General features: G+C 41.0%; 2 protein-coding genes across 2 annotated transcripts; both read left to right on the top strand.

Moving 5' to 3' along the window:
* The first annotated feature begins 1 nt into the window (after window position 1).
* On the top strand, window positions 2-5,176 carry LOC119742663 (39S ribosomal protein L49, mitochondrial-like). The gene is made up of 4 exons (XM_038218814.1): window positions 2-102; window positions 2,613-2,859; window positions 3,539-3,666; window positions 4,642-5,176. Exons 1-4 carry the CDS (start codon window positions 25-27, stop codon window positions 4,786-4,788), a joined length of 600 nt encoding a protein of 199 aa, XP_038074742.1. The 5' UTR covers window positions 2-24; the 3' UTR covers window positions 4,789-5,176.
* Window positions 5,177-8,056: 2,880 nt separating this feature from the next.
* On the top strand, window positions 8,057-14,053 carry LOC119742662 (glycine N-methyltransferase-like). The gene is made up of 6 exons (XM_038218813.1): window positions 8,057-8,198; window positions 9,729-9,972; window positions 10,106-10,233; window positions 11,543-11,796; window positions 12,877-13,022; window positions 13,555-14,053. Exons 2-6 carry the CDS (start codon window positions 9,767-9,769, stop codon window positions 13,718-13,720), a joined length of 900 nt encoding a protein of 299 aa, XP_038074741.1. The 5' UTR covers window positions 8,057-8,198; window positions 9,729-9,766; the 3' UTR covers window positions 13,721-14,053.
* The last annotated feature ends 2,125 nt before the right edge of the window (window positions 14,054-16,178 follow it).

Here is a 16,178-nt window from a genome sequence, read left to right as displayed (position 1 = left end):
GGCGAAGTCCGAAAACTTTTAAAGATGGCGCTCTCCACGAGGTCAACGGTGCTCTCGTTTTTAATCATCAAAAACTCCATAAAATTGCGAACGGTTTCGAGTGTAAGTATACTTCTGGTTGTGTACGAATAACAAGAATATCGTGAATAGATGGACTTATGTCATGGCATGACTTAGCTTGAAATTTCCAGCTTACTAGGCCCACACGCAGTGTTTTGATTAGCCCTGTCGAGCGCAATTTGAGTCCCCCGCGCAAGTTTAAACTTGCGCAGGCAAGTGGGGTTATGTTTGTGGGGTTATGTTTATGGGGTTATGTTTGGATCAGATGTAGTCCTGTTGCAGCAGAATCAACGGATTTGTAAATTCGGTGTGCCGAAACTAGGAATTTCAATTTCGGTATCGCATGTAAATCCGGTGTGGTGCTGTCTCGTTCACTAACATAACATGGCACGGCTGGTAAAACAAGGATTATTTTCATTACTATTTATTAATGGAAGGCCCCAAAAATTAAGAATTGGGTGTTAAGAAAATCTGGGTTGTTCGGTCAAGCAAAACTATTCTGAGACTGAATGATCACTAGAGTACCTAGCCCCTACTCCTAGAACTATGAGGCTCCACGTAGTGGAGCCTCATAGGTTCAGAAGCCCGCAAAATTGTTGTCAGCACAAAACACTAATTAAGTACAAAAACGTCCATCCCAAGCAGGCCGTTTTCCACAGAACCGCTGCACAGTTTGCCCCTAAACTCCATACAATACCTCATGACATACTCACGTTATGTGCACCCAACAAACATCGGTGGATTCTGTCTGTTTTTCGGCAAAAATGATGAAAAATATGCCCTTTCCGCACTGAGCCAACCTAACACTTGAAACGAGCACGCGTGCAGAATGATCACAGTTATTTTCGGTTCGATCGCTCGGAGCGCGCCGCGGGGGGTACGTACTTGCACTTGTACGCATGTGCATACTATCGTTCCGCTCCTACACCATACCCCCGCGGCGCGCTCCGAGCGATCGAACCGAAAATAACTGCGATCATTCTGCACGCGTGCTCGTTTCAAGTGTTAGGTTGGCTCAGTGCAGAAAGGGCATATTTTTCATCATTTTTGCCGAAAAACAGACAGAATCCACCGATGTTTGTTGGGTGCACATAACGTGAGTATGTCATGAGGTATTGTATGGAGTTTAGGGGCAAACTGTGCAGCGGTTCTGTGGAAAACGGCCTGCTTGGGATGGACGTTTTTGTACTTAATTAGTGTTTTGTGCTGACAACAATTTTGCGGGCTTCTGAACCTATGAGGCTCCACTACGTGGAGCCTCATAGTTCTAGGAGTACCTAGCCCCATAAATGTGGCCTATTTACTGGACTGCCTCCGTAAACATAGGCCACACATCCACATGTACAAAAATCGTGTCGACGGAGCCAAATTTTGATTTTCACATTTAGGCTTAGTTTGTAGGTTTTTTTTGCTTTAGAAACATACTCACCCTCTTTACAGGCTAATCAGAAAGTGCTGCCTTTTTCAGATGTCTAATTTTTGTGAAATTTCATGTTGAAATTTTGATACGCAAACGTGTAAAAATGAATCTGGAAATTTCACGAAAAATATACATCTGAAAAAGGCAGCACTTTCTGATTAGCCTATAAAGAGGGTGAGTATGCTTCTAAAGCAAAAAAAACCTACAAACTAAGCCTAAATGTGAAAATCAAAATTTGGCTCCGTCGACACGATTTTTGTACATGTGGATGTGTGGCCTATGTTTACGGAGGCAGTCCAGTAAATAGGCCACATTTATGGGGCTATAGAGTACCTAGAGCAACGAACAGATTTGGCCAATTCGCCGCCATGATGTACTACTGGACTTGTTGCCAGTCTGTGTACGGTACTAAAAAAAAGGCAGTGGATATTTTGCCGGAGACGGCAAGCCTTTAGTAAACGTTAGCTTGCCGGATAGGCACTGAACATGCCCAGTTACTGTTTTTTGTACTTCGACATTTTCCAGTGACAAATTTTAGTCTGGCTTCATGCCAACATTATCGTTGTAACTTCGTATTCACAAGATGGGAATCAGACCATTTTACAATTTCGGACTTTATTTCCCTTTAAAAAAAATCCTCCAGAGCCACAAATCTGAAAAAGAAAATGTAATACAGTGTACTCTGCAATAAAATGTTTGAGACATGTTAAAATAATAAAAGAAGAATATTTTTATTTTGGGGGGATGGGGAAAAAAAAACCTTAGAAATGTCGCCAGCAGGGATCGGGATTGAACCCGAATCTTCCCGCTCATGAGTTACGTTGCTTATCTACTACATCAAGGGTGCTACACAACTGTTGGTGGTAATTTAATACATCTTATAATTCAGCCCTATCTTAGAGAGTACAGCGCCCTCTGTTGATATGGATTGCTGCCGGAAAACCTTTAGTAAACGTTAGCTTGCCAGCATTACCTCCGGCAATATACGACAATGTTTTGCATTTATATTATGTTCATGCTCGACCATTGATTCATGAATTTTGAAATTTTGCCTGTTGATTTAAAGCATTGCATTTTTTTCTTGAAAGATGTCCATTAACTGTATATTCAACTTTTCTCATAAAATTTGCAGACTGCACGTCCTTGTATCCACTCCCTCCTAAAAAGGAGCATCTCTACAAGCTGTCCCAGACTGGACTCCTTTCCGCCAAATTTTTACCACCCGAAGGACTTGGTAAGGGAGGAAGATGCAAGAACAGAGTATATTGAGTCCAAAGAAGACTTCAAATATGTGGAGAGGTTGATTCCATCATTAGAGCCCCCTACTCCCCCGGCTCACGAGAAATACCCTACACCCTCAGGCTGGGCTCCACCCAAAGGTATCCTAAAAGTCTTTTTTATAAATGACTTTTTAAGTAGAATTTCCCAATTCCCTTTTCTACGGGTTAGGTCTAGGAGATGAGACATTCATAATCTTGCATGTAAGATTAACATCATCGTCATTATCTAGCGGTCGCAACCGAGATCTCGTTCACAATGCCATGCCAGGTGTCTTTATCCCTCATTATGTACGGAAGGTCTTCAATTTCACATTGGGTGTCTCTGCCAATCACATCAATGTAGTTGAAAGGTCTTCGTCCTCTATTAGGGCATGGAAGTCCCCAACATAATACATCAGATATGACCTGGTTTACACCACGGTGGCAGGAGGGTGGCCAGCAAAGCGAACTCGTCGTTGAAGATTAACATAATGGTAACAAATAACTGTGCACGATCATCCCACAGCTGCAGGTGAAGTTGAAATACATATTACTGGGTGCTTATGAGACCTAGTGATAGCCAGCGAAATATTCCCCGCCATGTGCCAGTATTAAAGATTGTAGACACGCCGACAAGCGCTAGGCAGTATGCCTACTGATACGTTGTCACATGAGTTGCGATATGACAGGGAGTTGACTTGTAATTACTTAAAAATGAATCAATTACTGGTTGTTATTTACAACCCTTTGTTTATAAGAAGTTTTGGAGATAACATTGTGGCATCTGGTGTTTGCACAGGAGCTGTTCCAGGCACACCGTACACAGTGCGAAGGACGCGATATCACAGCATACCAGTCTACCTGAAACTGAAGTTTGGCAACACCCAACAGCTGACTGTCATCAAGAATATAGAGGGCGATATATGGGTGAGTTTACTGTCTGACATTCTCAAAGGTGCTTCAGAGTAAGGACCTCCTAGTCCGAGTTCAAAATGACAATGATAACATCTCTGTAGTGTCTGGAAATTTCTGCAGTTTGTATTTATCATTTTTAAGACTGTTAGGCGAAATAAAAAAAAATGTTTAGCGTCCTGTGTTTTTGAAAAGAAGGAAGCAGGAGGGCCTTTTTTTTCCTTCAAAATGGCCGCCCGACCGGCTATTTTCAAGATGGCGTCCAGTTTTTTTTTTAAATGGCCGCCATTCGACTCGGGAAACGACATAGCTTTATATTGGCTAGATGCAACAAATAAAGAGGTTAAAATGATGTCACGAGTGAAAATTTGTCATTTTTTCGGTAAAAAAAAACAGGGACGCTTAACATGTTGTTTTTTATTTCACCTTATTTGTCAAGAATCTTTGACCTTCATTGTAAATTGCGGTAGATTCAGATACCATGATCTGGACATATTTAGTTTCTTCAAATAGAATCTCTGCTTGTGTCAGATTTTGTATTGATTTTTCATTCGGACACTGAAACATCATGATGACACATCATAATAGTGTATAGTTCTTGGATAAGTAAATAATATAACAAAGTACACCATGCAGTAGATCGTGGGTAGGCGAATACTTACAAAGTAGTTCAATACTTTGCAGTATATTTTTATTCAAAATACAAATACTAAGTAAGATTTGAGGCTTTGCATGGTGGAGATACTAAATAATGAAAGATTTGCGGAAACACTATGTGCGAATAATTTCTCAACTAAGAGAATGGTTCTGAAAAGAACCAGAGGTATAAACTCAACGTTCCGGTCAGAGCATACTGACCGGAGCGTCGAGTTTATACCTCCGGTTCTTTTCAGAACCATTCTCTTAGTTGAGAAATTATTCGCACATGGTGTTTCCGCAAACCTTTCATTATTTAATACAAATACTGTTGGCTTCTTTTCTGACTCCTAGGCTTTGGCAGAGGAGCTCAAGACACACCTTGAAAGGTTAGAAGGCTGTACCCTGCCCATGAGAGTGAGTGAGTTTGGCCGATGGGTGCACTTTAAGGGCATGTTCCGGGACGAGGTCAAGCAGTGGCTTGTGGAGAAGGGATTCTGAGAAGAGAGAGACTGGAGACTATGCAATGGTGGACAAGCTTGCAAGCATGGCCCCTGATTGCTGTCACTACCTTGTTCATTACAGCCATCTTGGTCTGGTTCCCAGACTGCAAGACATTGCCTAAGAACTGATTTTCAGCCTAAATCTCATCTTTGAGCGTCTGTTCTGGCTGTGATCTCTGAAGTAGAACAAGACAGGGGTAGATATTGAGTTGCCGAAAAAAGGGAGGCAAGATTGAATACAAGCCAGGCCTGATACAAGCACATATGCACAGGTAGTTCTGCAGACTACACATGTCTGCCCAAAACTCTACCCTTATGTAACTGTCGAAATTGCAAGTGGTGTCTAGAAAAACCTTCACATTGTCCACATTTTGCAATTCTTGTGGTATTTTTTTTTATAATGATAATTAAATAAATACAAAATGGGACTCCTGATTTCACAACTGAAGCTGCACCATCCTCAATCCTCCAAAATCCTCCTGGTGGTTTTGGAGGATTTTGGAGGAATGAGGATGAATGGTGTTTGAAGAGGAGGGGGATTTTGGAGGATTGAGGATGAATGGTGTTTAAGCACATGAGGATTTTGGAGGATTGAGGATGAATGGTGAATGAAGCACAAGAGGATTTTGTAGGATTGAGGATGAATACATTTTGAGAGGCTGGACTGTCTGATGATTTTGAAGGATTGAGGCGCTAAATGCAAAATTTTGGAGGATTTTGGAGGATTGAGGATGCTTCCTAGCAAAAAGGGTCTTGGGGATTAAGGTTAACACTACTGTACAAATAAAGATATGACTGATTAAAAGTTTCCTGTTTAAAAAAATTCATTTAGAGGAATTCGGATACTAAATACATTTGCATCTTAAAAAAAACCATAAGTTGTATTCCATTTCTCATTGATAAGAGCCAAACTTGAGACCTTTACTATCATCTGAAGAAAACTGTAAAACTCTTTAAGAGGACTGCCAAAGCTTTTCATAAGTTTCTTTTCAGTAAAAAAAATGGATTTACCATATTTCAAAACAAAAGTCAGTAAAATATCAAAAATCACAAGAAATATCAACTCCCAAATATCAGTTAAGGAGTTGCATTCGAGTAAATGATTTGAATGTTTTTCGGAGTATTGGACTGTAATATTGGGGAAATATTTTTTAAAAATTCTTTCACTATATTCAGTCTGTGTGAATGGACCTCATGATAAGACTGGCAAACTGTTTTCATGTATGAACGATTGTAGAAATTAATTAATGACTAAATAGTTATGATAACTTTACAAAATGCAGCATCATTGATAAGTCCTTATCATGATAAATAATTTTTAGCCCATAATGCAAAACAAATACATGTGAAAGTTCTATCGCGCCCTGCGAATCACGGTGTATTTTTCTTGGCCAGTGTTGTAATTCGCTGCATTAAGTGAAAGCATTGTAGATTTTCCCTGGACTAAAAACAAGCCATCCCAGGAAGAGGTCACATTTCTGTAAATTTAGGGTTTTGCCCTTCACCGATATAATATCATGGTAAGGCATCCAACCTCGTCCTCATGGTTTTCGAGCAGAGCGCTCCCACCAGCTGCTCTCTATACTATTGTCTCGAGGTTGAAAGCACACCCTGGGAAGAAGCTTGGTAACACATCTGCGCTGGTAAGCAAGAGATCGTGGGTTCGGGTCCCGCTTGAGTTAGCTTGTGATTTCTTCTCGCAGGCTGTGACGGCTCCGACAGTGTACTGCGTGTGTGCTATATCATCAACGAAGGGCAAAACCCGAAAAACAACCTTCACAGCTCCCCCACACAAAACCTCTATCATACAATATTTAAATTGTCTCTGTCATATAATAATACTATTTTACAGATATAATAATAATGATATTATATGTGGCAAATATTTTTTGGTCATTCATAAGCGGTGCAACGCTAGTGTATTGGAATAGAGGTTTTATGTATTGGAATAGAGGTTTAAAATCAGAGTGCAACATCTTTTGAAAAACGCGGATAGCTAATAAAACACGAACATGATTTAGTGTCTGAAAGCACCGACAAACGTTGCTAGTAGAGTGAAAATAGCTCAAACCCACGGGCTGTGAAATATATATTTCCCACGAAAATTGGGAGATTGGAGACAAAAGCTGGTCTATATTGCGACGTTGTAAATAATAAACCGCCCTGAACTGGTGAAATCTTGCACGTGTGTACATTACAAAGGTCGCCGAGTAAATAAAACGCTATGTGCACAAAACGGTTCTTATTGGTCCATGACTTGCATTTTGTTAGCTTTTCATTTACATTGTGTGACATCATAATAGGGTGAATCGCACAAAACACCGAAGCACGACAGTACAGTGTCGCATCTAAAACAATGCTTAAATACCTCCTATCCCCAAGAACTGCGGTCTTTGGAGGCAGGCATCCACGAAGTTAATCAATGAATATAAACGGTACCCGTTGCATTTCAGGAAGATTCAGTAGGCCTTGACATCTACGTTTAAATAAGAGAAATCTGAAACAATAATGCCCCAAGTATTAATTATTGAGTAACGATTTGCTGAATGAATGATCTACTAATTATGTTACGATTTGCTGCTGGTAATCCGTTTGGCATCCATGCGGCATAACTTTATGTTGCTAAATTTCTTTGCATGCGCCTGAATAGTGCAACTGTTAGGCCTACTTCTAAACAGTGCATTTGATATATCAGTTGTTATCTTGTTGACACCAAACTGAAATCATAGAGAACACACTCCTATGTAACCCTGAGCTGTATCCTAGTTTCCAAGATCAGAAAGGAACGATTCACATAATTATAAGGGATAGTCCCAAACTGGAAATCAATGACAAAGAAATAAGGACTTTACTTTCGTTTTTAAAAGAATCCCTGAGAAAACTTTTGAAAAAGAAGAAAGCAACAAGTAGAAAATGGACATTTTTGTTTCGGGTTGATGGCGACTTCTAGCCTCGCGAAATTTTGTCCGCAATATATCGAAATGGCCCTTGCGGCCACCCACCCTACCTAACGACTCCACAGCTAAAGTTGTACTATACGTTCACAGTTTGTATACAAGCAATGCAATATTTGTTGACATAGCAGATCAGCTGATATCGTATGAGGCCTTACGATGGGGAACTAGATATAACCGGATGAATCCGGATCATTCTATCAAGAGTAATCGCTCGGAGATATGCCACAAATATCTACTGATATTGATTTTGTTGTTATTGGAAATCGGCTTAGCGTCTAGAAACACACACTGCATTATTGATGAAGTAACAAGGCCACGAATTGAGCACCAGTCTAGTGTCAACAGCTTTGCTGCGGCGCTTTATAAACGGGCTCAAAAATGTAAACACGCCAGCACACATCGCTTGGACATCCTCGGCAGCAGTCATCTTTGGAAGCTCTACGGATTTGCGGTAAAGTTACCATATGTGTACATTATTTTAGATTCAAACTTGAGTTTTACGTTTGGTATCAGTATCGTTGTTTAGAAGACTTAAAGGCTTTCTGTACTGCAAATTGTTGAAATATATATTATGTGATAAGACCCTACATTAATTATTAGATATCAAGAGTTGGACAGCTACTTTGATAAGTTTTATGACGTAGCCTAATGTGCTGGCAGAAGGGTGCAGCAGAAGAACAAACAACAACCGAAAACAATGCGGGACTACGAGAAAATAGGAGATACATAGCATAGAGAAAGCATCTGTGAATTAAAATCGGCCATTTGGTCTGGAAAACCAGCACTTAATTGTAAAAAGGCGTTCATTCTCCTGCTGTTTTTTTTTTGTGCCTCTAACATAAACGTACAAACAGATACGCTTAGATCACAAAATATTCCGAAGATAAAAAGTCCCCCAAATAATTCAAATGTAGAGTAATTATTCCACACCATAATTTGGCGGAGTTTTTTTGTTCGATGTCTCATTCTAAAGTGAAATACTTCATATTGCTAGAAAATCATAACAAAAAACTATTGCGCGAAGAGAGCAACTTTCACATTCATCCGATTCTGCAGCCGTGAGTTGTAATATAGGTTTTCTTGGCTATTTTAAGAGATTTTTCATTCCAATGAAACTATTCTATCATTCATTTTCATCCACGAAAAATTGCTTCTCCCTGGTGTCCCACTCGGAATTTTGGAGAGGCACGAAATAAGACTTATTCTGAGAAATTGGGCTCTATAAGCGCCACTCCCACCCCTATTGGACCCAATTTCCCCAGTGTGTCACCGGTCAATCCCGACTCGAAACTATCTGAATCGATCTCCGAAACAGGTCCCAGTATAATGAGTAACTAATAAAACATAATTTTACCATGTCAGGAAAGTTAGGCCTAAAATGTGCTATACAGGGTGAGTAAAAAAAAAACGAACCCAATTGTCAGGACTATTGTTTTAGTGAAGTTCTACATGTAGCACTTTCAAAATATAGAATATGAAAGCCCAATTCATACGCTTTCTTTTAGTACAAGAATTATTCAAATCGCTTAATGTACTTTTCAAGTTACGGAATTTTAAACACGACCATCATTTTAAAGTTCTGTCCACGGATCACAAAAGGTGTGCGTTCTTGCAGCAAAACGAGAAGCAATTCACACACATCCCTATAAATCATGATATGTTTTTGTTTTGCTGAAAGAACACTTACCTTTTTGTGATCCGTGGACAGAACTTTAATTAAAACGGTGCTTGTGTTTAAAAGTCCGTAACTTGAAAATTACATGAGTGATTTGAATGATTCTTGTAATAAAAGAAAGCTTATAAATTGAGTTTAGATTGTGAAAATGCTACATTTAGAACTTCACTAAAAGCAATGGTCCCGATATTTGTGTTTCGTTTTTGTTTTTTTTACTCACCCTGTACTATGCTGTAAGTTTATGATCCGAAGCCTTGCTCATCTGTAATTCTTATCCTTCCGTCACCCCTCAATTCCTTTCCGCAGACGTTCAAACAGTTTGCGACTAAGCACGATATACCAACATGGTGGACAGCGTATACCGAACCCGTTCTCTGGGCGTGGCCGCTCAGGGCATACCCGACCAGTACGCCGACGGCAAGGCGGCCAAGGTCTGGGAATACTACATCGGTAGTCGCACAGACAGGACGGAGAACTACAGGCATTTCTTGGTGGACCTACTCAGGTCAAGAAATTGCCACTACGTCCTCGATGCAGCGTGTGGAACTGGGTAAGCCTCATTCTGTCATTATGAACAGGAGAAATCCTGGTGCGCCAATGCAAGAACATCACTCTTATCATGGAGGTACCTCCATGCTCTTAATAATCCCCATTCCACGTCCGTTCTTTTGTCTTTGATTCAGCATCGACTCTGTGATGCTTCTGGAGGCAGGTTTCCGTGTCATGAGTTGTGATGCCTCCGATAAGATGGTCCTGCATGCTTTCAGAGAGAGATGGGCCCGCCGTAAAGAAGAATGCTTTGACCACTGGGGTAATTAGGCAATCAGGTGTCTTATGCATGCGCTAGCTCTGAAACCAAGGCTTGCCAAAGCTTTGGTAGTTTTGCACTGCCTACTGTGCGTATTATGAAATGCGCCGATAAGACCCGGTACCCCAAACTCCCAGCTCCTACTAGAAGTAGAACGTGGGAATCTTGAGAGCTCCCATAAAATCCCCCGCCATGCATGGTATATCATTCTGGAAAACTTTATCGAGAATTATTCAGTGCCATGGGTTTGATTGCAACAAATTGTCCGGACGTTTGCATTAAAACTATAGCAGTGATTAAGGAGTCCACTGAGGAACACAAAATAACGTTTCGAAAATCTAATCCTTGTTAACTGCCAACATTTTCCCGTGGTCATTGATCTGAAAATTACAGCTTCTGCAATCACGCAGCGGGGAATAGCTACGGGGAGGGGGCGTGGTGGGGAGAACGCCTACCATAAAAAATCGTCGGCCCCACCGCCACACTGGAAATTTGGCAATCGGCAAAAGTCACGGAATAATGATTCGTGGGTTTGACGTAAAGTGCCTTTTTTTCACATTTTAAATTTATTTTGGGCGAAAACCTGTTTTTCTCCGATTGCCTGTTTATTTTAACGTCCCGTGAAACGCGTTTAGCGATACCTTTACCTGTTGTCTGACAATGACCATGAATTCGGTTTTGAACAGCGCCCCCACTGAGGATGGTGTCCAACCCCCACTGAGGATGGTGTCCAGCCCCCCCCCCCCCCCCCCCCCCCCACACACACACACACTATTTGATTTACGGAGGCCGGGTGTCCGGTGAAAAAAACAAAACATATCTACCTTTGAGCACGGAGAAATTGGGCATCCCTCCACTGTAACATCCAGCCCCCCCCCCCCAAAAAAAGCAGGATGAGAACCTTGGCTTTACGCCGCTGATCACGCTGAAAAATCAAGGTTGCTTTTACACCTTTCCTGTTAAAAGTGAAAAAAAAAATACTTGACACCATTTTCTAACAAGGTAAGGTAAAATTTAGAACACTACGTGCCCGAGTATCGAACATTTATTCTCGTGAACAACGTCACTCAGAGCAATGACTATTTTTGTAAAAAATATTCCCGCCAATGAAAAAAAGTATTTGAAATTTCAATGACATACTGCCCACGTTGGATTTACAAAGTTTAATATTACTGAAATTACAACAGTCGTTTCAGGATGAACCAAAATCCGTCACGATTTTCGACACCATGAAAAGTTTGCCAGTATGATTATATTATACGTTGACGATTGCGTAGGTTAATTTGAATCTTATTATTTATCTTTTGGACAGAAATTGAGGTTGCCAATTGGCTGACCCTGCCAGAAGACATTCCTAGAGAGGGAGAGGGTTACGATTCCATCATCTGCCTCGGCAACTCCTTCGCCCATCTGCCGGACTTCGAGGGCACCCAGGAGAACCACCGCGCGGCCCTGGCCAACTTCGCCACCATGCTCAAACCAGGCGGGATTCTAATCATCGACCATCGCAACTACGACTCTATCATAGACATCGGCAGAGCACCCATCAAGAACATCTATTACGTGGTAAACTTCACATCTGATGTCATTACGAATAAATTGTCATCGTTAAGGGTTATTTGTTGATGCTGGTACTAATTTATTGATGAACAGCAAACGATACTTTGAAGGGATCGAGACGCTGTTAAAAAACAACATAAGAAGCAGCTTTACAATTAAGGCTTTATACACAAACTGTCACAATGCAGAACGAAAATATCAACAACAAAAATGACAGAGTACCGAAGCAATATCACAGCATCACCAGCAGGCCCGCCCTCAGGGATCCGGAAATGACATGGATACTCTCGATTATTAAAAAAAAAATATGCACTTTTAAACCAATGATATTAAACCAAGAAAGTTGTCTCTATCGGACATTGTATGCAGAAAACAGTTTAGTTGCTTTGCAAAGAATTTCCGAATTTCAATTCGCGGCCCTTCGTGCATGTATATCTGCATTTAGAGAGCACCAAATTATGGATGTGGGACTTGTTTACAGCGAGAGTAAAAAAAAAACGAAATCCAAATGGCAGGACAAATTTTTGAATGAAGTTCTGCCTGTAGCACTTTCAAAATCAAGGATATGAAAGCCCAATCAATGAGCTTTCTTTTAGTACTAGAATAATTCGAGTCATGTCCTTTAAACGCCGTTTTAATGTTCTGTCCGCGGATCACACAAAATGGTAACAATACACATGCATCTCTATGAGAGTTGTTCTCGTTGTCCTGAAAGAAAACTTTCTTTCAGCACAACGAGAACAATAACTGGATTTATACAGCGCCAAATTGCCTAAGGATACAAGGCGCTTTTTTGTGATCTGTGGACAGTACTTCGAAATTCCGTAACTTGATATAATGAGAGATTTGAGTGGTAAGACGAGAGTGGTTGAGTGGTAAGACGTCTGCACTAGAAAGCAGGAGGTCGTGGGTTCGAGTCCCACCCGAGTGATTTTTTTTCCAACTTTCACTCGGGAGGTAACACACTGAGTATACAGTGTTTATACGTCGGTGAAGGGCAAAACCTAATTTGATTCACACTGTTTTGCAAAATCATCAGAATTGGTGTTTTTTCTCCAATAATTCTGACTTGGTTTAAATCCTCAGGGTAATTGCATCAAAGACATCCAGACATCAGTGTTGTACGTCAACGGCCGGCCCTCCATGGTGACGTTAGACTACTTCATCTCCATCGATGATCACAACAATGAAGACAGCAAAAAACACAAGGAAATTGACGGTGAAGTCTACAAGTAGGTCTACCCTCGCATCCAACGCCTAAAATACAAGTGCACTTGTGGCATATCCTCCGAGCTTTATACCTGTCTTCTGGGGTCTTTCGTGTGCGCATGACACTTGCGACTTGAATGTATTACAAACTTGTATTGGTCATTGCAAGCGACATATCCACAATGCCTTGCGAAGCTCCTGTTGCCTTTACAAGTTGTGGTTAGGGAGATTAGCGGTAGAGTCTTTAGGTAGGGCGGTGATTATGAACGAAGGTCTTAACGTAAAGTCATCTGTGACCTTTCCTCTTTGCGAAAGGCCCGTCTTTTAGTTGCAACATCATGCTCACAACGCTGTCGGCAACAATAATGTGCAACGTGAATTGAACCGCTCTTTGATAAAAAAAAATTAAAAAAAATATAGGGCGTATGCAGGGAAGATAAACACTGGAACTTTGTTTACAGAACACAGTTACTGTGGACAATGTCTATTATATTTGGCATTAAGTTAATGAGTGTCATTGTGATGTTATTGATATGCCTCCTTTCCTCTTTGCAGGTTCCGTCTGTCTTACTATCCTCACCGCCTGAATGCTTTCACGGAACTCCTCAAGGAAGCCTTCGGTGAAAACAGCAAGCACACCGTGTATGGGGACTTTCAGACTCTCAAGGAGGGCGACAACCCTTCTTACTACATCCACGTCATCCAAAAACCTATCGAATAGGTTTTTTCCCTAATAACTAAGGAGTCATTTTGTATAGTTTACCATTTTTTACATTTTTTTTTGTAAAGAGGGAAGAAGGGCGCTGTAGCCCGAGACGAAGCCGATGCGTCCATTCTCTACAGTTATCGAAAGAAACTGTGCTGCAACAATGGCACCAATGATTCCCTTTCTTGGTGCATGCAGTAAAATCCAAAACATGGGGCGGGGGATTCCGGTGGTTCTGAAACCTGCCGCAGATGGGGTCACGTTTTTCAGTGAGGAAATTTCCTCATGGGTAATTCTCGAAAAAAGCAGACTGCGAGAGGAAACCGAGTTTTTAAATCGACTTGAAATCAAGTCAGAGTTGTAATGATTCGAGTCAATGACTCGACTCGAGTCCGACTCGAGTCACATTTTTTGGCGACTCGACTCGACTCGAGTCCCGACGGGTAAATGACTCGACTCGACTCGAGTCACTGCGAGCAAATGACTCGACTCGACTCGAGTCCCTCATCAGAATGACTCGACTCGACTCGAGGAAGGCTAATAAGACTCGAGTCCCAAAATAAAACGTTAATGGTGGTCACGTTAATGTTCGCGAATAATGTACGTTTATATACAGCGGCAGTCTGTTTCCTTCCTCCATAATGAAACAACAAACATACACCGTGTCGCGGACTCCCACCTTGTGGTTCTAAAGCATGTAATGCTAGACCCGGAACCAGACTTAAAACGCATTTCTCAATCCGTGGTTTCATCTTTGGTTTCGGGCGATTTTGAAGTTCTTGGTGGAACGCTGGCTAAATTCATGTCCCGATTTCACACACAAAAATCGATACGGACGGGCCCACCTTTAAATAATCAGAAACAGTTTTGTGTAATGCAATTAGGTTTTAACGTTGTCAGCGATCAGCGAACAACAAAATCTAGACCCGAAGCCAAACCAGTTATAAGACCGAAGTTTCACATCTTCTTATCTGTGACGTGAGCTAGCAATGGAAACTGTTGGTTGGGTACCATACAGCATACTTTATGTGTTTGGATTTCCGTAATAGACTGGTGCCTTGTATTCTTTCTCTCTTGTGTTTGTTGCTTTTTATTGTAATTAAGTGTTCAAATATTTGTGACTCGAATTGACTCGAGCTAAATACGTGACTCGACTCGACTCGACTCGACCACACTCTGTGACTCGACTCGACTCGACTCGACCTTGTTGACCTAATGACTCGACTCGACTCGAGTCACTTCTTTAAAATGACTCGACTCGACTCGAGTCACAAAAATCAGTGACTCGTTACAACTCTGAATCAAGTCCTTAGGGTGTTGGCCGTCCGGTCGCCGTTGTGCCGTGTTTATCAACCTGGAACGGCTTAACGTAGCGCCCTCTTGCGTCATGTCAATTCCTCTGGGGGTATACGGGTATTGTAGACTGGGGGTATACGGGTATTGTAGACTGTTTCCCGCCCGCGTATTTTTTTCCGAGCCTGGTTGGGGCCAAGTCATGCATAACTCATTTTTTTCCTTTGAAACATTGCAAGACACTTAGGTTCTCGTTCTCTTTTTTTCTATTAAATTCAAATTGTCTCAACGATAAATTTAGCGAAGAAATATAGTCGATGAAAATGAGCAGCGACGACGTGGATTCGAACCGGGGCTCTTTGTATCCATTGCTCATCTCGCTATCCACTTTAGCTACTGTGGTACCCCGACGACGACCGTACTTTAAAATGCTTTAATGTAACTGGTTGACTGAATAACAACAATGCCCCCCCCCCCCCTATACAAAGGAGAAACATATGGGGTCAGGCAACCAGACTAGGGGTATTGGATCCGACGAGCTAGGGGAATTGCATGAAATGGATTTCAAGCCTGAAGTTTAGATTGCATTTGTACGTGTTAGAACTGTTTAAAAGATGTGAGAGCAAGCGTGCAGAGTCAAAAAAAGTTCTCCTATATGAGGAGATACAGAAAACAAGAACTTGTCGTGCCGTCAAGACTACACAGGCAGTCTATAAAATGATAAGATTTATGTCTTGTCGCTTTGAGAGATAATTTGAATCCTGTCAATTTAGACAGGAGTGCGTGGATGTGTTTTACTAAACAATACCGAATGTTTAAGTCTGATTACTTTTATGTAAATATAAGTTTATTGACAGAAATTTGATATACATATATATATATATGACATGTACATAAAAAATATATTTTTAAAATGACTTTTTTAATTAGCTCGACAAGACTGGTGCCAATACGTTTCGTAATGCTCGCATTGTTTTCCTAAATGAATGAACTTAATTAATTTATGACTGACGAAAAATTGTAAATTGTGTATATAAATGCATCAAGCATAATTATGAATAAAAAAATCCAGGCAAAGTTCCAGTCAAAATGTTTGGGTTTTTTTTACTTGTTAGAATTTATTTATAACCACCTTCTTGCCGAAATTGTTCATTATTTTACAAGGATTTTGCCAAGTCTT

The sequence above is a fragment of the Patiria miniata genome, unplaced genomic scaffold (assembly GCF_015706575.1).
Source record: "Patiria miniata isolate m_02_andy unplaced genomic scaffold, ASM1570657v1 HiC_scaffold_6, whole genome shotgun sequence".
In the NCBI taxonomy this organism is placed as follows: Eukaryota; Metazoa; Echinodermata; class Asteroidea; order Valvatida; family Asterinidae; genus Patiria; species Patiria miniata.
The sequence above is the reverse complement of the archived record's forward strand: the minus strand, read 5'-3'. Positions and strand labels throughout refer to the sequence as shown.